This window comes from Pituophis catenifer, unplaced genomic scaffold, assembly GCF_029215685.1.
Source record: "Pituophis catenifer annectens isolate HBS135680 unplaced genomic scaffold, rPitCat1.0.hap2 SCAF_1, whole genome shotgun sequence".
Classification (NCBI taxonomy): domain Eukaryota; kingdom Metazoa; phylum Chordata; class Lepidosauria; order Squamata; family Colubridae; genus Pituophis; species Pituophis catenifer.
In genome coordinates this window covers 111,324,913-111,348,103 of record NW_027256881.1, presented here as the reverse complement: position 1 = coordinate 111,348,103, position 23,191 = coordinate 111,324,913, and the positions used below count along the sequence as shown (strand labels likewise).

Sequence of the window (23,191 nt, the reverse complement as noted above, 5' to 3'; positions counted from 1 at the left end):
AAATTATGTAAATAATTCAAATCTTTTGTCAGCAGGATAGTTCTTCCAAAATGGAACAAAATAGGACTAACGTTGATTTACTAGGAGAAGCCAGCAAAAGACAAACTAGGCAAGATCTGGCTGAAGACTGCAGAGAAAAGTATTCTTTAAAAAAACAAAAAACAAAAACCAGCCTCCACTTTATACAATTGGAAGAGGCACTTTGGGATAAATATGGAGTGCTGCTGCCCCAATCTGAGCCCTACTCCTTCACCACATGGCCCAGGGAAACAGAGACATAAGATATTTCTTCATTACACATAACAAAGCATAGTGTCTCTTAGAAAGAATTTTTTAATATAAACCAGGATATAAATTTATTTCTCAGAATAAAATTTATATTTTGCTCATAAAAAAAAAATCACTGGACAAGTGAGGCGGAAGAAATATTAAATATGTTTGCTATCTTGAGTTGTTTATATAAATAAAAGAGGGTGGGATATAAACAAAATATAGCACCCCCGAACATTCAGTGCTGTTTACTTCTGGCATAATACAGAAAAAAATTAAAAGTACCGTTTCCCCCAAAATAAGACATCCCCTGATAATAAGCCCAATCGGGCTTTTGAGCACATGGCAATAAGGCCAAGCACTTATTTCAAGGTTCAAAAAAATATAAGATATTTATTTATTTTCGTGGAAACACAGTATATACTGAAGACTATATCTAGAATTCCTGTCTAACTAGGGGAAAATAAAAGGATGGAGTATTAGCGGTCAGTAGAGGCACTCCAGAACAGATTTTGAGAAGAAAACTAAGAGTGTCTCATCTGGAACATAGGCTACTATACCAGCATTTTGAGAAAAAGATGGATGAATGGATGGACAAATGTGTCCGATATTTCAATGCCTCTAGCAATAATAGATTTCACCAATAATATTTATAAATAGAACCACTAAAGTTTGATGGGAAATCTGCTTGGTTCATTTAAAATTAATTATTAGATATTAATATCTAAGAGGAATGGATTCGCAAAAATGAAATAGTGGTTGAACCTGAAAATGTACTATGACTTCAACCACAGAGACAATTGTGTGATTTAGATAATCCCAGGTATATAAAGTCATTCTATAAAACAAAGTTTAAAAAAAGCAACTCAAGTGCAACTGTGACTTCTTTTAAAAAAATACATGGAAAGGAAAGCAACTTGGTAAAGTAGGAGTATTTGTAATGTGAGGTATAAAGAATTAAGGAACACATCAGGAATGGCAATTAGAATAATTTCTGCAGAAGAATTACAAAAGCTGCCAGCAGATTGCTATTCCATTTATCATAATTACTGTTCAGTAATTAGGCCTGAAATGACTAGTACATTTATATATGTTGATTATACCACATCAAACTGTTATTTTTTATGCTTCAATAGCTCTTAATATATTAATTACGTCAGAATGCAATATAGAAACCCCATTGAAAAGATGGGGGGGGGGTTAGAATGGGTGGAACTGTGCTGATACATAAGCACCTACATAGACATATCATGACAAGATATATTTTAGCACCCAAAATGTACAACAGAGGACAAAACCTTTCCTGGGGTTCAAGGCCTACTAATATTTGTAAGCAAATGTCATGGAAACCAAAGCTCTCTCCATGGTAACATCACTCTTGGAACAGCACCTAGCCACAACAATACTGAGCAATTCATCTTGTAGTGTAGTATTAGTATTATTTTACAATATTCAATGTATCTAACAACTGCAAGATATAATCAGTAACTTCAAATGCAATCTTCAGTCAAAACTTAAATATCTAAAAAATAAATTACAAAATTGTAAATTGTTCTGGATGTGTCCAAAAATCCTCAATGTTCAATCTATTGAAGCTTATTTTATTATTTATTTATCAAATTTATATGTTCATTTTGCAATGTGAAGCAACACCGAGCGGCTTAGAAATACTGTCCATTCAGTTTATATTGAGAAGCCACGTTTGCTACATTTCTACTTCCAGCCCATATCTATACCGCTATGATTCTTAGAATGTAATTCAATCTCTTGAGAATCAAAACTTTGGGATTTTCTTTTCATTTCAAAACAAATTTGCAGGTATCATAACTAATCATATAGGTTTGGAAGAGCTGTGGTACCAAGTAAGATCTTAAAAGCTACAAAAGTAATTAAATCTGATTTTAAAGTTTAAATAAAAGATTCAAAGACAGATTTCTCTCATGACAAACAAAGCAAGAATCATGAGAATAGCAATTCCAAAATAGGATAAATTATGTAAACTGTTCCAAAGTTTTACATGGCACTTCAGCTTTCTGGTGCAACATTTGGATTGGCTGACACATAATTTTATTTTTTTTTTATTTGATTTATATGCTGCCCTTCTGCGGAGACTCAGGGCGGCTTACAATGCGTTAAGCAATAGCCTTCATACTTTTGTATATTTATACAAAGTCATCTTATTGCCCCAATAATCTGGATCCTCATTTTACCTACCTTAGAAAGGATGAAAGGCTGAGTCAACCTTGAGCCTGGTGAGATTTGAACTTGCAATAATTGCAGGCAGCAGATGTAAGTGGATGTTAATTAGTCTGCTGAGCCACCAGAACTTCCAATTTTTTTTAAAAAAAAGAATGCTGAATACAGATAGCTTTTGCTATTTTAAAAGTATTTTCAACACCTTGAGAAACGAAGCTATTTGATTTTTTTATAACTTCATCCACTAGTTCAAATAGGCTTTTCAGGTTTCTGAAGCCATGTTTGATAAACATACGGCTTTTCCCACCCAAGAACAAAAATCCCTAAAGGCAGCTAGGAAAAGGAATGCATTATGCATGTTTTACCACAATATGGAGAACTTGGCAATTACCATATTTTTTGCAGTATAAGAAGCACTGGACCATAAGACGCACATTAGCTTTAGAAGAGGAAAATTTTTTTAAAAAATCTGCCTCTGCCTCCCAGCATTCATCCGGTATCCAATAAACAGCCTGATCAGCTTCAGCACATTCAGCACATTATCGCAGCCCTAGCACGTGGCTCGTCAGGGCTCCGCTCCCCACCACGGGTCAACTGAGCTGGAGGCTTCGCTGCTGAGCACCTGATTGGCAGTTGGATCGGCATCCCAGAATACCGCCAATCAGCTGTTCTAAGCCGCAGGGATCGCCACCGATTGCCACTGCTGCCGTCAATTGCAGCTGTCACCCTTCGCCAGCAATTGGCGGCGGCGAATGGCGGCGGAGATGATTGCCACCTAGAACAGCTGATCGGGGTATTCTTGGAGGCCAATCCAACCGCCGATCAGCTGCTCAGAAGCAAAGGCTCCAGCGTTCCCTGGTGGCAGCGAACGGCGGCGGCAGTGACCAACCCCCCTCCCCCCACTGCAATATTTGCTCTATAAGACGCACAGACATTTCCACCCACTTTTTTTGGGGGGGGGGGTGTCTTATAGTGCGAAAAATATGGCAATATGAACCATGTAACAAAGGTGGTCTAATTTCATTTACAGAATTTTTATATCTTGAGTAAGAATTCCTCAAGTAATTGTCCAAGTGTAATTTAAATACTGTATTTTTTGGAGTATAAAACGCACCTTAGTTTTTGGGGAGAAAAATAGGGGGAGGGGAAATTCTGCCTACCAGGTATTAATCTGGCTATTCCCAGCACATTAGTTCGCTCACTGGTTTTGAGGTTGGGGCTGGTTGGGGCTATGCTTTTAAAGCACAACTGATTGTCGGAGGGAGCAGCAATTAGAAAAGCAAGCAAAACACGGAAGATAACTTCACTTTCGTTGGGGCTGAAAAACAGCTTCAAAAGCAAAGCTGATCCTCTGAGGGAGCTCCAGTGACTAAAGCAGGCAAAGCATAGAAGGGGTAGGAGAAGGCAGCAGCTGTTCCGGGTAGCCATTTTGGGCACTGCGCGGGGTTACATTTAGAGTATAAGATGCACCTAAATTTTCAGCCTCTTTTAGGAGAGAAAAAAGTATGTTTTATACTCCAAAAAATATGGTATTTTAATATAAAATTACAGCAAGTAATAATAATCCAAATTTGTTGTGGTTTCTATGATGAAATAATCCTGTACTGTAATTAAATGCTTGCAGGCACTGATAGACAGACAGATTCATTGCAATTGAGACTATATTTTATATACTATAAAGTTTGAAGATTATATATTATTTAAACATATGGTAAAACTAACATACAATTAAAGTACAGTTTCCCACAGAGATAAACGTTGGTTTATTTTAGTCTAAACTATACATAATAAATTGGCTCTCAGTTCTGTCAGTCATTTAATTACCGAAAAAGCAATTCAATTTAATAACATGTAATTTAAAAGTTAAGATCTCATAGGATGTTGCAGATTTAATTGCAAGTAACTCTTTTAACTTTCTATAACTTAAACCTAAAAAAGGGTGGAGTAAGAAACAACAATACTCAGAGGTTATTTTACACAGTATTCTCAAAATGGATAATAAATGACATAAGTATGTTAAGTCTTAATCCCATGTGCAGTATACATAAGAGAAATAGGATGCATCAGATTCATGTCATTCATTTTTCCAAATGCACAGGTGTAAAAACAACATTAATACATCAACAAATTCAATTCCTGTAATACATCCCACCTCCAAATCAAGCATAATACCACCAAATTTTGCTCATGGATTTTGACTTCAAAATTTCATTAGGCAATATAACTTAAAATGTCTGTTACAGAGCCTGATGCATGGTCTATACATTATTATCCACATGTTAATTTCTCCCATGCCTGAGGCATTCAATAAACAGGCACTGTAAAAGTATAACAAGCACATGAACAAAGAATAGGCAGTCTACAAAAATCCACTGATATTGTATTGTTTCTATAAACTGCACAGTATTTTCTCTCTTTAACACCATTCAACAAGTTTTAATTTATTTAAATACTACTATTTACACATGACCTTGGAATAGTCTCCAAATGTTTGCATGTTGGCAGGGTTGCACCCCCTAGCAAGAGTACAGAAACTGTTCCTTATTAGTGTTGCTGTAACATACCATACCGTTGGGAAACAGAAACTGATATGGATAGGTTTTATTGGGCTATTAAAAATGTGTCTGGGTGATCTTTGTGGACAGTGCATACATATGTTTGGGGATTTGTGGTATTTTAGGACAAAATCACTAGATGATAAGTAGCTTACTTCCTACCTATAATAGACTATGAAAAGACAAAAAGATCATATAAGTGTCAGTTAAAGATCTGCAATCTTTGAGCTACAGGAATCCTTCTCAGCCTTTTTCCCAAGTGTTCCAACCAGGGTTTGAACTTCCAACTATAAACAAGTAAATAGCAATACTTTTTGGGTCAAATAGATATTGACTCTCAAGTTATGCTAGTTACCCAGAGATACCTGCATGTTTCTTATACGTGCTAGCCACTAAACATGCCTGGATTTTACTGAATTATCATTCCCACCTGTATGATTCCTGACAACCTTGTGCAAGTTTTTTGTTTGTGTGTGTGATTGCTCACTTACTTGAACCAAGAATGTCTAGCCTTTAAAAAAATGTAATTCAAGTCTATCCAACAACAAAATGGGTACTGTAGTTAACATAAAAGTGATTTAAAATAACATTTCTGGGAAAATTTGCTATGGAAATATTTTTAATGGATATCTATTCATGGCCAGAAAATGCAGCTGTAAGGGTCAGAACTGTTGTAAAAAACATACACCATGTTCTTTACAAAAGGGCAGTCAGCTACCTTGGCATGACAAGTAGCCAATTTCATAAGTAATTAATTTAATTTTTAGAGGAAGGAAGCAGGCACAGAGAGGCATGACTACCAATGAAGTTAAAAATATTTGCTTCTGATTATATAAGCTGAAAGAATATTTTTTTCTTTATCTATCTATCTATCTATCTATCTATCTATCTATCTATCTATCTATCTATCTAATGTATGTTAAAGCAGTTATCCTGCTATAAAAATAATTTATTTCTAAGAAACATTTTGCCCATTTAAAAATGAGGGAAATATTCAGAAAATAATCTCATCAAGAGAGATTTAAAATGTTACATCATGGAAAACTGGTCACCAAACTCTTGCAACATTCCTTTTCTCTCTCACACACAAGAGATAACTGCTTGCTCTGAGCCAAAGCTTTTCGTTCTCTAAAAATATTTCAGTGGTGCTATCCATGAATACAGAACTATCTAAGGGACTCTTAGAAGAAAAATCCATCTGGTAGGTTGGTAGGTTTTCCTGAATTTAGGGCAAATTTGAGAGCTAATTTTAACAGTCTTTATAATCATGGAATCATAGAGTTGTAAGGAAGTTAGAAGTCATCTAATCCATCCCCTTGCTTTGAACAGGATCCAGCATCTCTGGCATACGATTGCTCAGCTTCTGCTTGATCATCTCTTGTAAAAGAGAGGTCATCACCTCATGTAGCCACCAGTTTTGCTGGCAAACAATGCATAATCAAGCGGGTCCTCCAAACATCAAAATGTAACTTACTTCTGTGTTGTTTTTAACCACCGATTCTGCTTCTGCCTCCTGAGCAATAGAGAGTAAGTCTATTTTATCTTCAGTGTGGCATCCTTCAGAAATTTGGAGATTCTTTCTCTTATACCTCCCTTGGTTATCTCTTATCTCCTCTGTAGGCTAAACATATCTGGCTCTTTTATCCCATCCTCATAGGCCTTGATTTCCAGATCATCATCGTAGACCTTCTCATCATCGTAAACCTTCTCTGAAGTTGTTCCAATTTCACTTTTTTTTTTCACAAACTGGACACAGTACTCCAAATGGAATATGATCATGGCAAAGAACACTGGGACACTCCCCATGGTATGTTATCTTAATGCAGCCCAAAATATTTGTTTGCTTTTTTTAGCATCTGCTTCACACTGTTTATTTATTTATTAGTCATAGTTCTATGCCGCCCACTCTCCGAGGACTCTGGGCGGCTTACACCAAAGACAGTATACTAAATAGCACATTGTGCCCTAACAATCTGGGTCCTCGTTTTACCCACCTCGAAAGGATGGAAGGCTGAGTCAACCTTGAGCCGGTGAGATTTGATCCGCTGATCTGCTAAACTAGCAGTCAGCTGAAGTAGCTGCAGTAATGCACTCTAACCACTGCGCCACCTCGGCTCTGTTGCCTTATGTTGGTGACTGACACATGGAGCCTTTTCATATGTATTATTGTCATGCCAGATATCCCTTCCTAAACTTGTGTGCTTCATTTTAATGTCCAGTGGTATAATTTCACTTTTTTTTTTCTATTGAATTTCATATTATTCAATTCAGACTCTGCTCACGTTTGTCTTGATCTTTTTGAATCTCTTCCCTGTAAATTAACAAAAACTTCCAAACTTTGTGTCTTCTGCAAACTGGCCTCCCTTATTCAAGTCACTGATAAATATACTGCTCAAAAAAATAAAGGGAACACAAGCAGACGACCTCCAAGATCTGAATGAATGAAATAGCCATATTGAATACTTCGTTCGTTACATACACTGCTCAAACAACTAAAGGGAACACAAAACTACTGTATGTAACGAACAAAGTATTTAATAAGGCTATTTCATTCATTCAGATCTTGGATGTCTTCCGCTTGTGTTCCCTTTATTTTTTTGAGCAGTGTATGTTGAGTAGCACAGGGCCCCAGAGTTGAGCCCTGTAACACTCCTGTAGATCCTTCCATCCATGCAGGCTTTACTGAACATCCTCTGAGTACAGTTATTCAGTCAACTGAATCCATCCAGAATAAGATAATCTAGCCCATATTTTATCATTCTATTGAAGAAAATATGACAACTTTGATGAAGACTTTGATTGTGTCATGATATACTACATATAAGGCATTCCGCTTATCTACTAAGATAATAACTGCATCAAAGATATAATTACTTCAGTGCAATTTATCTGTAATAACCATACTGGCTCCTGTTTACTGGAAAATGTCAATCCAATGCACATGATATAATGCTACTTATCTGGAACATCCTTCCTCTCTGAAAGAGAGAACCTTCTCTTCCAATCTTCTGGGATTTTTCCAGTCCTTCAGGGGTTCTCAAAAATTACTGAGAACTGTTCTGTGATCATACCCACTATTCCCTCAGTTACCCTGTGATGTAACCATTTGGCCCCAGAGACCTGAATTAATTTAAATTAGCCAAGAAAAGAAAAGCCACATATTATAACTTTAAGTTACCTTTACTCTGAATACATCTCCATTTTAAGTGCAATGGACAGTAATTTTGTGGCTGCAGAAGTCATGAGAACTGACGCCCTGAGATTTAGTTTTGATCTCAAATTGGGACTGAAGAGATCCAATCATTGTTGCTTGCCTTCTCCATATTTTTTAAAATGCCAAAGGTCTGTTAAGATATGTTCAGATTTCCATGGGGATGGGCCAAGCCACACCTTTGCTTTGTTCTCAGTACTCATTTACTGAAATAGTGTTACCCGCTCGCACAAGAAGTACACTGATAACATGTAAAAAAAGGTTACAATGACTTTAGATACTATAGATGATAAACCAACTGCCTATTAATCAAAGCAGTCTCAGCTGAGAGAGAATAATGTTCTCTGCCTAATGTTGTTATTCTGGCACTTGTCTCACTTATGATGATAAGATGCTCCTTGAGAGCAAAGACATACACAATAGTGGAAGAATGCTTAACCCAAAGTGAAAATTGCAGGGAAGAACGCTATTAATCACTTCCAAGAAGTATCTCAGACTTTTCAGAATTTGGGCACATAAAAATGGGCAGTTTAAAAATACAGAATTTGACAATTATTGACATTCTTCTGAGATTCTGATACCAAGTATTGAGGAGGAGGCGGGGGAGGCAACTGTACAAAATTGCTTAATGTTATCCAATACCTCAAACCGCTGAGAATTTGCAGTAGCACGAAATCAGCATACAAGCAATGTTCTACCCTTTATCCAAGATTAAGGGGTGTGGTTTCAAAGTTATACATATGTTTGCTGAAAGCATTTTCTGCGGTTAGTGCTCTCTATAGTAATGCTTGCATTGGCATCTCCTTCAAGCAATATTTACAGTTTCTAAAACTTACATGTACATATCACAATTTTGAAATAAAGGTCGAAGATTAAGGTAGGCATCCATACATGCAGAAAGCAGCAGGAGCCAATTGGTCTACTGTGCTGCATTAGCATTACAATTTTACTACATATTAAGCAAAGATGGTGAATTTGATTTCATAAAGTGTGGCTTACAGGTCAAACTATTTTTATAGTAAATTTACTAAAAATTGCAATTAAAAAGATAAAAATGAATACAAACTAAAATGCAAAATAATAAAAAGAAAAAATAGAAAAGTAACAATGAACAAAAGTGAAAGAAATATATAAACAAATTATTCACCTTTCATTACAATAAACAATTTTAGTAGCTTGTCACCTGCTCATAAATTACAGCTAATGATCTCTTCTTTCCATATCCCATCTCTTATCTATAAAATCCATAAAGGATCGTCATTTCAGTCCTGCCTAGTGTCAGGAAAAGTCCACTAAAGATTACCAGAGATAACAACATATTTATTTTAATCTTAATCAAATAAACCAACCCTTCCTTTTACTTTTAACAATATAGTTCCTTAGTCCCTTCAAATCATGTTTTAAAAAATTATTTTCATTTTTTCTCTGTCCTTCTCACAAGTTTCTTCAAAGTCCCTTTGGTATATCTGATATAAAAAAAATTATCCAGGTCACATTTTTGGTTTATTATTTGCCCATCCTTTTAATTATTAAGAATTGGTTTCTCTTGTTTGTTGTATAGAAGCTTTTTCCAAATTATTCTTGTATTCTGTCTGTTAGGTTCAGCTTGCAGCGTACTCCTAACTTGTTGGTCAGGCAATATCTGTTTCTTTAAGGAACAACTGAGCCATGTAATCAGGGTTTGCTGAACCCTGTAATTAGGCTACAGTGCATAAATAAGCAGCACAGAGAAGCGTTCCTTCTTCCTGGTTCTTCCTGCTTCTTCCGGATTGATACCTGATTGTATCCTGTTGCTTACTGAGTCTATTATATGGTACTGTATACCAATAGTTACTAAAGTCTGTTTGCTTTGGTAAGGGAAGATACTTACTGGACTGATATTACTGTTTATGACCTTGGACTGTTTTACTTACACCGAGACTGTTATCTATAAAGTATTATTCTCACAAGAGCTGGACGTTTATCTCCTTCCCTGTGTGTTTCTGCTCTGCTCGTTGCACAAGCAACAAATACTTTTTACACACACCCTAACATTGGTTATGGGCCCAGAACGTTCCAGGGCTCTTTAATTTGTTTTTGTGGAAGTGAGAAGTGCAGGCAGTGGGTGTAGTAGTAAAGATGATGTCTTTTGAGCAAGGTACAAGTTATTCTACTATAACCCGGTTGGATGGAACAAACTATGTTACCTGGTCCACAAAATGCTGTCTACTTTTGCGAAAAGAAGGACTGTGGGACGTGGTTAATAATCCACCGGACATAACTGCATTGAATGCTGCTGACGAAGAAGATGCCAAAAAGATAGCGAAGTTTCACAGGGACAACGAGCGTGCTTTATGCATCATTGGCCTGACACTGGGAGACCAGCAACTTGTCCATTTCCGGGGCGAAGAGTCTGCTGCGAGGTGTTGGTCAAAGCTAAAGAAGCTCTACGTTCGTGACTCTGTGGGTGTCCATATCTACCTGACACGGAAATTATTTCGCTTACATCTTCAGAAAGGAGGAGACATGATGGCTCACCTGGACTCCATGACAGGGCTTTTCCAGGAGCTACATGAGAAAGACCTTGTGTTTACTGAACTGCAGCAAGTTTATATTATTCTTTCATCGTTGGATGACAGTTATGACTCTTTTGTTTCATCATTAGAAGTATTGTCTAGAAATGAACTAACATTGGCCAGTATAACTGGTAGGTTGCTGGATGAGGCCAAACGTAGGCAGGAACGAGACCAGTTAAGGATGCAACAGCAACCAAAAGTGGAAGCTGTATATGAGAATGTCAATATTGTTAAACGCTGTTATGCATGTGGGGCTAAGGGGCACATTGCAAAATATTGTAAAAATAAGAAAGTATCTGCTAGAAACTCTGCTAAACCCAGGAAAGGGTGTAATTTAGCAACCAGTTCATCTAATAATATAACAGATGATTGGTGGGTGATTGATAGTGGTGCCTCTCAATCAATAACAAAAAACAGAAAACTGTTTCTAAACATGAAGAAAAGTACTAAAAAGGTCAAATTAGCTAATGGCTGGAATGTGACTGTAGCTGGGGAGGGACTTGTTCAATGTTCTATTAGTAAGCACCCTTTACCCATGCTTTATATCCCTAGTTTGAAATATAACCTTTTATCTGTAAAGTCATTACTACATTCTGGGTTTATAGTAACTTTTAAAAACAACAAATGTTTGCTGGAATGTGAAGGCACTGTAGTTACTGCAGAATTAGAAGACGACTTATTTGTTATTAGGGATAAGTCATTACTGTTAGTTCAGTCAAAAGCTAAATTTGGAAAGCCTCATGATGAATGCTTACATTTATTACATAGAAGGCTTGGTCATCTGAATTTCAGGTTGTTGAATTTGACTGTTAAGCAGTCTAAAGGCATAAAATTAAGGGCTTGCAGCAAATACCTGAATTGTAATACTTGTAACCAGCATAAAAGTAAAGTTACACCTGCAAACCGCTGCAATGGGTTTAAAACAACTAAACCTTTGGAGGTAGTCTTTTTAGACTTAATAGGGCCAAAGAAACCCAGTTTAGGGGGAGCATGCTATATTTTAAGTATAGTTGATCACTTTACCAGATATGGTTTTTGCTACCTTATGAAGTCCAAAAGTGATACGTTCCAATGTATCACAAATTGGCTTCGTTTTGTTGAAAGGAAGCAGAGGTTTAAGGTGAAATGCATTGTTACTGACAATGGAACTGAGTTTACTAACCATCAGTTGGCTAAGTTTTTGAAGGATGCTGGGATACAGCATAAACGTTCAGCCCCTTTTCGGCCAGAACATAATGCATATATTGAACGAAGAGGCCAGACCCTACAAGCTATGACTAGGACTATGCTGGCTGATGCTTGTTTACCTGATAAATTGTGGGGAGAAGCAATATTATGTGCCAATCATATTTTAAATAATGTGGTGCACTCCTCTACAGGAAAAATTCCTTTTACTTTATGGCACGGGAGGAAGCCTGATTTAAGTTATATACATACTTTTGGTGCACCAGCCTGGGTGCATATACCGGTTAGTCAGAGAAGGAAGGACCAACAGAGAGCAAAGAAAATGATTTTTGTTGGCTATGAGGCTAACCATAGGTCCTATAGGTTCTGGGAAAAAGGAACAACAAAAGTTTTGTGTAGCGCTAGTGCTAAATTCCTAGAACATGAAGGCTGGGACAGGTTAGAAAAAGCAGACTATGGTTTTACAGATGTAGATGTTAAGGTAGACCATATTCCTGATGATAGTTCATCTGAGATGGATGATAAACCATCTATTAAGGTGGAAGAACAGGAACAGGAATTAGGGTTAGGGGAGGATGAACCCAATATACCTGATGTTAGTCCTGTTATGCCTAGACGATCTTCCAGGGACCGGCATCCACCAGATTGCTATAAAGCCACAGTGGTTTGCCAAGTAGATATCGAACCATCCAGTTATCATGATATAAAATTATATCCAGAAAAGGAGCAAAAAGCCTGGCAAGAGGCAATGGATAGAGAAATTGATTCTTTGAAGAGGCTTGGTGTCTATGAAGTTGTAAGAATACCACCAAATGAGAAACCTATAGGCTGTAGGTGGGTCTATAAGGTAAAGAAAAGTGTAGATGGGGTAGTAATCCATAAAGCTCGGCTTGTTGCACAAGGGTTCTCACAGACAGATAGAGACTATGATGAAGTTTTTGCTCCAAGTTTACGAGCGAGCACTTTGAGAACGATGCTTGTTTGGGCAGCTAGAAATAAATGCTCTATTACTCATATAGATGTCGAGACAGTTTACTTGAACGCTCCGTTGAGGCATACAATATATATGAAGAAACCTCCTGGTTATGATACACAGGATAGAACTGAGTGTTGGAGGCTACAGAAAAGCCTATATGGTTTAAGGCAATCAGGTTACGAGTGGAACCAATGTATAGTGCAGGAATTACATAACATTGGGTTCTATGAGGGCGTAGCAGATAAGTGTCTGTTTAAAAAAGAACAGGATGGATGTGTTTCATTCTTGTTACTCTTTACAGACGACATTGCCATAATTACCAGAACTGACGCTGAGGCCAGAGAGATTATCGGTCAGTTGCAAACAAAATTTAAACTTAGAAATCTAGGACATATACGGCATTATCTAGGGCTGGATATCCTGAAAACATCTAGAGGATTTAGAATTTCACAATCTAATAAGATCTGCAAATTGTTGACAAAATATGGGATGGAATTATGTAAACCTGCCAAGACTCCTATGGCACAGGAATTCCAGCAGGATAGTTTGCAGAGTCCACAGTTCAGTAAAGAACTGTATCAATCATTAATAGGCAGTTTGTCGTATTTGAGCAACTGGACACGGCCTGATATAGCTTTTAGTGTTAACCAACTAGCACAATATAGTTCAGAGCCTACTGATAGGCATTGGCAGGCTGCTAAACGTGTTCTTAGGTATCTTAAAAGAACATTGCATTTTGCTATGTATTTAGAACCAAATGCCAATATGATATTAAAGGCATATGCTGATGCCAGTTTTGCCAGAAAATCTACGTCTGGAATAGCAATCATGTTGGATAACTGCCTGATTGGATGGAAATCAATTCGCCAGAAACACATCAGTTTGTCTACCATGGAAGCGGAGTTTTCTTGTCTATCACTTACATGTACTGAACTGATTTATTATAAACAGTTGATGGAAGATATTGGATTCAAAATGGATTATCCTATTACGGTTTATGAGGATAACCAGGCAGCCATTAAAATGGCAACGAATCTTGCTGTAAAGACAAGGACTAAATACACTGATATACGTTATCTGAATGTTCGGCAATGTGTTAAGGATAACATGATTACATTGGAATATTGCGCATCAGAGGACAATATTGCCGATAATTTTACCACAGCGCAAGGTGCCATTAATCACACCAATTGTTGTGAAAGATTTGGATTAAGAATCTGAAATGTAACTGATACCACTGTACAATGTATGATTTGGATGTGTATTTTTGTTTCTGTATCTATTGTGTATATTGTCCTGCCCAATGGGGAGAATGTTAGGTTCAGCTTGCAGCGTACTCCTAACTTGTTGGTCAGGCAATATCTGTTTCTTTAAGGAACAACTGAGCCATGTAATCAGGGTTTGCTGAACCCTGTAATTAGGCTACAGTGCATAAATAAGCAGCACAGAGAAGCGTTCCTTCTTCCTGGTTCTTCCTGCTTCTTCCGGATTGATACCTGATTGTATCCTGTTGCTTACTGAGTCTATTATATGGTACTGTATACCAATAGTTACTAAAGTCTGTTTGCTTTGGTAAGGGAAGATACTTACTGGACTGATATTACTGTTTATGACCTTGGACTGTTTTACTTACACCGAGACTGTTATCTATAAAGTATTATTCTCACAAGAGCTGGACGTTTATCTCCTTCCCTGTGTGTTTCTGCTCTGCTCGTTGCACAAGCAACAAATACTTTTTACACACACCCTAACACTGTCATTTTTAAATCCACATTCACATTACTCTGTTTTGTCCAGAAAAACTTGTTCTCTTCCGTAACATCTTTTAAACATAGTCTTTCTATAGAGGCAGGCACTCTTAAAACTGACTTATGGGTCCATTGTTCAAATATATCCTTCAGTATCTCCAAAATTAAAGTATTTTGCTCCATTCACCATGAGTAAGTCAATTTTTTAAGTGTTCTTCTTTACTTGTAATCTTTAGTTCCTTCTGGTTGCCTCTAGGATACAACCTTCTAAGTCTATTATGGTTTTTCTTACAATTAATGCCAAAATCTTACTTCAAATGCACTATTAGTCTCTTTCCAAAATCAACATTCTAATTGCCCTTTGTTGTTTATTTCATAAAAAATTACATTTGTATTTTAAACATCTCTAAGAATTGAAAAAAAAAACCTCATCAGGGGCTTCCTAAAACTTGTCGATCCAAAGGTTTATAAAAGCTGAAAGGCAGTTAACAATTAATTTTCAAAAGTGTTTAGAAAAGGAAGTACATGAACCCACTAAAGGCACTAACACAGTTTGAGCAAGATGGTATTCCCTTGTCAATCAGAACTCTAAATTGACCAGAGACCACTGTTTTGTGGTCTCCTCATAAGGAGCAACTTTCTAGAGCACTTGTGAGTGATCTCAAATCCTCTCCTTGTTAGAATTACAAATGGCCAGTCTGCTCTTCAGCCCTTCTTTCTGCCATAATCATTAACTCTGCTTTTAGCAGAACCATTTTCAGTTCATCATTTTTTTTCCTGGAACTCTCCACTGCAGCTCAAACTCTTCTAGAAAAAGAATAAAATTTTCAAGCCCATAAACAAAGAGCCATTTATGGCTGAGTGCTCCACTTACTGAGACAGTTATAAAGCAAAAAAAAAAAAAAAAAAAGTAAAATGTATTACTTAATTAGCAGCAGTTTTTAAGCACAGAGTAGTATTTTGGGGAAAATAAATGACATTTATAGATGTACTTTTCCACAACAAGACAATACTAATAAAGTACCTTTGAGAGTTTTTAGATAAAAAATAAAATATTTAAGCAGGTTATAAATATATCAAACAATAACTAAAAACTATATTACAATGTCATGATTCAAGATAGGCTGGGAAGCTACAATATGAATTTTTATAGGTATTATTCCTTTTTTTTAAAGTAGAACTTTTTGATGAATGCAATCATTCTTGATGTTTTACTTGTAATTAGTAATTATTTAACTAATAGCAAAGATAGGATTTTGTGTATTCATTTATTTATGTGCTAGAATTGCTTATCCAATCTAATTAGCAATAAATTTATAAATCCGTGGGGATATTTATGATTGTCCACTTCTGCTTACAAAGCAAAAACTTCAAGTGTCTCATTTGCAATATAGGCATTTGATTACCTTCTTTTTTTTTCCTCAAGATTTTCATAGACATATTTGTTGGGAAAAGAGCACCAGTGCTACTGATTGCAGGCAGGCAGTATTACCATGATATCTATATTAAATTATTCTGATTCTAGGAAATCTATTTCTAATTATGGTGAGCAGAGCCAAGTCTTAGCTTGCATGCAGAGTTTCAATTAGCTTTATTGAAAATTCTTGTGCAGGTTCACATATTAGTTTTTCTTAAAAATCATAAAGCACCAAGAAATATTGTTCAGCAATTATATCCTACAAAAGTGGTTTAGAGAAAATTGCTTGTATGGTACAATACAAAACATAGTATTTGAAACTATTTAACAGATTATTAAACAGCATGATCTGAAGTGTATTTCTAACAATGTTACATAGTGAGGAATGTCACCTATTTCAACTAGAATGGCATATAAAAATAATAGACCATTATGAATTCCAGTGCACCGAGAGTTAAAGGTATTATAAAATATCTGTACCATAAAGATAATTTTATGCCTTTACCGGATAGTAATTTTATTTCCTTGGAGAATGAATAATTTTATGTTCAAAATTTTATTTTAAAAATTTACTGCCATTTTCTAGTTTCATCTGTGATGTGGAACAACAAGATGCATTAAAAAACTAAACTGTCTGTTTTCTGCAGCATTAGTTCATTTATACTTTCCCAAAAAAAAACTTTTGTCACTAATATGAAATGATCAAAGATTAACCTATATGAGAAAGTTATGGATAAACACTGGTCTTGGATGCTCAACAGAGTTTACTTAATTTTAATCTAGTCCTATATGTACCAAGAAATAATTTGGAGAAAGCCACGCTAACATCTATGCTAGGGATAAATCAAATTCACTGAAACTGCTTGCAGCTTATGTTGAAAGATCAAATGTTCACGGTATGCTGAAAAGCTATCCCACCAAATTTTCAAGGAATTAATTGAATTATTTTTCCCTAATCATTTTACATTATCATTTGACCATACTAATACAATTTAAAAAGTAGAGAATATTTGGTGAATATCCATTTGAATAAAAAAAACTAAAATGCTCACTCCATTATTTGATGAGAACGTTTATTCACAACCTTAAGAATGGTGCTACTTTAAGACTAAAAATCTAGTATTAACCCAGTATATTACTCCAAGATTTATAAAGAAGTCATTAATAATTATGCATCCTTATTAAACATTTACATTTTGAACACATCCGCATAAAATATTAGTATATATTTTATATATTATCCTCAGTAGATATAATATTTCTCTCTCCATCTTACTGAGTCTCTCAGTGACATTTTTGAAACAATGAGCAAAAACAGTCACTGGATTATAAATCACTGATATGAATTGAAACATACAAAAAAAATAGAGCAGAAAAGAAAAAATATATAAATAGAAAAGAAAGGAAAATAAGAATATAGTAAAGAAAAAGAAATGATTTCCTCCTAAATCACAGGTATAAACAATTTTTGTAACTTGTCACCTGCTCTTGAATTACAGCTAATGATCTCTTCTTTTCATATCCCATCTCTTATCTATAAAATCCATAAAGGATCGTCATTTCAGTCCTGCCTAGTGTCAGGAAAAGTCCATTAAAGATTATCAGAGATAACAACATATTTATTTTAATCTTAATCAAATAAACCAACCCTTCCTTTTACTTTTAACAATATAGTTCCTTAGTCCCTTCAAATCATGTTTTAAAAAATTATTTTCATTTTTTCTCTGTCCTTCTCACAAGATTCTTCAAAGTCCCTTTGGTATATCTGATATAAAAAAAATTATCCAGGTCACATTTTTGGTTTATTATTTGCACATCCTTTTAATTATTAAGATATCAGTTGGTTTTTCTTGTGTGACATATAGAATCTTTTCTCAAATCATTCTTGGATTTTATCATGTTTAAATCCACTTTCACATCAATCTGTCTTGTCCAGAAAACTTGTTCCTCTTCCATAACATCTGTTAAACATAGTCTTTAAGAGGCAGGTACTCTTAAAATTGCTTCTGAGTCCATTGTTCAAATATATATTTCAGTATCTTCAAAATTAAAATATAAATCTTGACTATTGCAATGCGCTCTACAGGGGTCTGTCCTTGAAAAGCAACCAAATGTTATTATTATTTTATTATTTTTTACTTGTATTATTTTTATTTTTTCTATACTATGTTTTTATTGTCTGTAAGCCGACTAGAGTTGCTATGAGCAAGTAGGTGCTATATAAATTATCTTAAATAAATAAATAAATAAATAAATAAATAAATAAATAAATAAATAAATAAAATTTTAGTCCATTCTGTATGAGTAAGTCAAATTTTTCAGTGCTCTTCTTTACTTGTAATCTTTAGTCCCTTCTGGTTCCCCTTAGGGTCTAGCCTTCAAAAGTCTATTATAGTTGTTTTAACAGTTCAAAACAGCAGCATTTTCTCTTAGGAAGGATTCTTATAATTAACGTCAAAATCTTACTTCACATCCATCTGGACCCTTAATCCATTTGTAACTTTCCAAAATCAACATTCTAATTGCTCTTTTGTTGTTTATTTTAGGGGGGGAAATTACAATTATATTTAAAACTTCTCTCACTATGGTTTGAAGAAAACTCAACAAAGTAGTTTCTAAAACTTCAAAGGTTCCTAATAGCTGAAACGCAGTTGACAATAGTACTTTATAGTGCTCCAAAGAAAATCTAAGACTCTAAAGGTTCTATTTAATTAGCATCACTCTGCTTATAAAAGACCTCTTCTTTGATAGATTGGTTATAGGTATGATTTTGGAAATTGATTAGAAAAGGAAATATGGAGCCCAGTGTCCTTTTGAAGGGCACTGACTGCGGTTTGAATGAAAATGAGCCTTGGTAGTACAAGGGTTTGAGGCACCCTGTTATTAAGCTGCTTAAGACCAGCTGCCTGCAATTACTGCAGGGTTCGAATCTCGCCAAGGCTCAAGGTTGACTCAGCCTTCCATCCTTTCTAAGGTAGGTGAAATGAGGACCCAGTTTGTGGGGGCAATAAGCTGACTTTGTATAAATATACAAAAGGATAAAGGCTATTGCTGAGCACATTGTAAGCCGCCCTGAGTCTTCGGAGAAGGGCAGCATATAAATCAAATTTAAAAAAAAAAAATGGCTTTCCTTTATCTCCCAGAGCTATAAATTCACTGGAGACTACTATCTTGTTGTCTCCTCATAAAGAGCAACTATCTGCAGAACTTGTGGGCAATCTCAAGTTCTCTCCTTGTCTGGAGAAGAATTACAAAACAAATTACTCTCTGGCTCTTCATTCCACTATGGTAATCAGCTCTAATTTTAGCAGAACCTTCTTCAGTTCACCATTTCTCCTACAGAAGATGAGCAATTTGCTGTCATAGGTAGTTTTCATGTGTTTCCATCTCTTTGGAACAGAATAAAATTGTCAGATGTGCAAGGAAAGATCAACATAAATCATATCTGTAACCAATCTATCAATAAAATAGTATTTTATAAGTGGAGAGATATCAACTAAAAGTAACCCCTTGAGCCTTAGGATGTTTCTTTTGAATTACTAAATTAGCACTGTGACAAATCTTTTGAGGTAATAAATTGACATTAACCTGTTGAATTGTAATTAATTCTATGATTGAGTGTATAATTTAAGAAAAAAATCATATATTTATATGAGTAATGAATTATTCAGAAAGTAACAAACTTTCTGAAAATTCTATAATTCGAAGCTAGGAAAGTCGTATTATTTTTTTTCTTTTTATTCTATAGAATTACTTGTTGTCTGCTTTCTTAATATTTGGGAAAAAACAACTGAAAAGATTAATAGGTATGTCATGTTTCTTGTTAACAAATGTTTGTTTCTTGTTAATAAAATACTATACATCTCTATCTGCAGCACGATTTTCACAAATCAAAAATAATGCATTAACCAATATTTATATATAGTCATTCAATGCAGAACAGATAGTTCTCATTTAGCAACCATAATTGGGACCAGCAACTCAGTCACTAAGCGACATGATCACTAAGTGGAAAATAAAGACTATGAATCTGGTTACAAATTGACTTCATTTTTCCTTTTTTTTCCACTGCCTACTCGTTTAATGTTCACTATGGTGCTAGAATAATTAGCAAGAAGTGAATTAATGTTTATATTTACATTGATTGGAGAGGAAAGGATTACAAGAGCACAAGTAGGCACACAGTGGTGAATACACATCAAAAGCAATGTGCCGGTTGTCAATATGCCTCTTGCAGGAGCTCCTTAGGAGGCAAACAAAATCCGAAGGAGTGAAAGAGATACATGGAGGCTAATTAAAGTCATAGAACTGAGCTTGTTAACATAGATAGAACTTAGAACCTTTAGGAGAAGTACTGCGCTGATGTGGAGGAAAGCAGCTCAGGAAGAGATTGTTTGGTTAAGTAATCTTTCTGCTTTGGTGGGAGCAGAGAAAAATGGATCAGGCACAGAACAATGGGTACTAATTGACTTTAATGGCAAACACAAGACTGAGGGAGGCAAACACATGACTCATGACACATGACAGGGATACTGTGAAAGGACGTAAATGGACATTGGTTGCAAAGTTATTTCCAAGTTTGTAAATATGGGCATATTTACAAATATGGTGCAAGGGGTGGGGCGAGGAACACAGATAAAAAAAAAATTGAATCTTTGCTGTCCAAGGCAGTTGGTTAGTGAGGTATCCCACCCACCAGTCATTCCTGATCTCAAGGTAAATATGATAGAACATTACAAAGGACAATTGCATTTTTAATTTTTTGAGCCTAAATTATTTAATCTGTTTTTAATAGTTTTTAACTTTTGTATGTCTCTGTATTTTATTTTGGCTGTTCACCGCCCTGAGTCCTTCGGGAGTAGGGCGGTATACAAATATGATAAATAAATAAATAAATAAAAATAAATTGTGCAACAGTTGTCGAGTACCATTTGGTACCAAATTAGTACCATTTCTGAGAAATTAACAGGACAGAAATGAATTGTTCTTACTATAGAACATACTTATGTTAAGCACTATAGAAGAATGCCTTAGCATTCTCAAAATTGAAGAATGTCTTAGTGAATAGTAGTGTGCGTTTGTGTGTGTGCGCGCGCACGCACACATGCATACATAAACACATAGATCTTGCTCTTTTTCCCCACCCCATTCTCAGAATTGTATTTCATGCATCTAGTGAAATGAATTGTGATAGATGATATCTTGGTATCTTTAGTTGATATCAACTAAAGCAAATTGGTTAATCTTTAAAGTGCCACAAGACAATTTGTGGAGTTTCATAGTATTCTAAGATATTTATTCTGAAACAACTGAATCTTCTAAACATTTAAGAATATGTAATATATTTATGATTTATAAACTGAGAGGTAATAAAAATACATAATCTTAAATATTTCATATTAATAGGGCATGCTATTTTTTTGCAGAAACAAGGAAAAAGTTACTATCAAAAATATTCTATTTTAAGTACTGTTTCTCCAAAAAGACGACCCACCTTGAAAAGAAGCCCTATCACGTTTTTGAGTACATGCAATCAAATTAAGCCCCACCCACAAAATTAGCCCTAATTAAGACCCCGTCCACCCCGGTGTGCAGGGGGTGAGGTGAGGCACACAGGTAAAAAACAAACTACGGGGGTGGGGGATGGGGGTGGGGGTGGAGCTGCCCTACTAACCAGGCCTCGCACACCCTGACACCTGCCTCGCCTTCTTCTGCAGCTGCTTGCTGCCACTCGCATGCATCGCCCTGGCCTCCGTTTTGCCTTCAAATGTCTGTTGGAAAGCATCTGCAGCCAATAACAGAGTTCTGGATCGATTTGGAGCTCTATTATCAGCTGCAGACGGCCTTCTGGCAGGCATCTGAAGGTGAAACAGATGCCGGGGTGATGCGTGCGAGTGGTGGCAAGTGGCCGCATAAGAAGTGGGCCAGCAGCGGGCTCCTGCTGGGCAGGGCTGTCGATGCCACCACCGTGAGGTGAGTCAATAATTAGAACCCTCCAAAAAGAAGGCCTAGCCGTTTTTTCAGAGGTCGAAAGAAAATAAGACCAGGCCTTCTTTTTGGAAAAACATGGTAGAATGTTTTTGGTAGCAATTTAAGCATTCTTCTGTAGCTTAACTTGATTACTTTTAAAATTCATCACATTATTTTAATACAGTAATAATCAAATTCATGCAACTTACTCCTACAGGCTGAAAAATTAGTCCATCCACTTCATGAGAAACTTCTCTTGCAAAATTTCCCTCAAGAAGCTGCAAGAAGCACCAAATGATTATTGGCAATTACAATTAAGAAGTAAAACAATCCTGGCATAGAGAAGAAAAATATCTAAACATCTATACTTATTTAGTTATGGTATTTATATATTATATAACTCTCCTCAAGATTATACACAGCATTTATTGGAAAGAATTAGCTTCTAATGTCTATTAATTAATCGTTTAAAAAGCAGATGGTATTAGGAGATAAACGCTGCAATAAAACAGTAAACACATGTTTTCATGTTCATGAATTGAAATCTGCATTGCAGAAGACATGAGGCCAGTTGAGATGTAATAGTCCTTGCCTTTATTGTGCCCATTTTTTATCCTTGCTTCTCCCACACTAATTTCTAATTCATACCAACAGTGACTCTAAGCATTACTAGTCAGCATCGTTTTAAATGCTTCCAAGTATGAGTATGGGAGCCATTTTACATGTGGCCATATTACATTTTACTCATTCTATCTGAATTAGCAGCAGTTCAACTGCAGAAAAGAAAGAAATAATCCAACTAAGTTAGGGATCTAAGTCTTGATCCACCCATTCCTCAAATATGACCATGAGATTAGATTAGCCAGAGTTTATTCAGGTTAAGACATAGAACTAAACTCTAGGGAGTCAAAAGTGAAAGCTGCCAGAGGAGAGGGGAAGTACCGTAAGCATTTTACAATAAACATTTTTTGTAATTGTTCCTAGTGTTTTTCTAGTGTAGAATCTGCTTTTATCAGATCAACCAAGTACCAATCCATTTGGTGGCAACAGGAATTGACCGACCAACCTGTTGCTTAAGTCTGGCATTGTGGTCTGAGAGATAGCAACT

At 35.8% G+C, this 23,191-nt stretch overlaps 1 protein-coding gene across 3 annotated transcripts in view; it reads right to left on the bottom strand.

Moving 5' to 3' along the window:
• Window positions 1-23,191, bottom strand: part of RNGTT (RNA guanylyltransferase and 5'-phosphatase) — a 131,633-nt gene that overhangs the window by 35,498 nt on the left and 72,944 nt on the right. For all 3 annotated transcript variants that reach the window (XR_011601065.1, XM_070954031.1, XM_070954038.1), the window contains one exon: window positions 22,293-22,361. Coding sequence is in view for 2 of the 3 variants with exons in the window: in XM_070954031.1 (XP_070810132.1) it covers window positions 22,293-22,361 (69 nt within the window). In the remaining variant the exon portion in view is untranslated. The remainder of the gene's footprint in view (window positions 1-22,292; window positions 22,362-23,191) is intronic.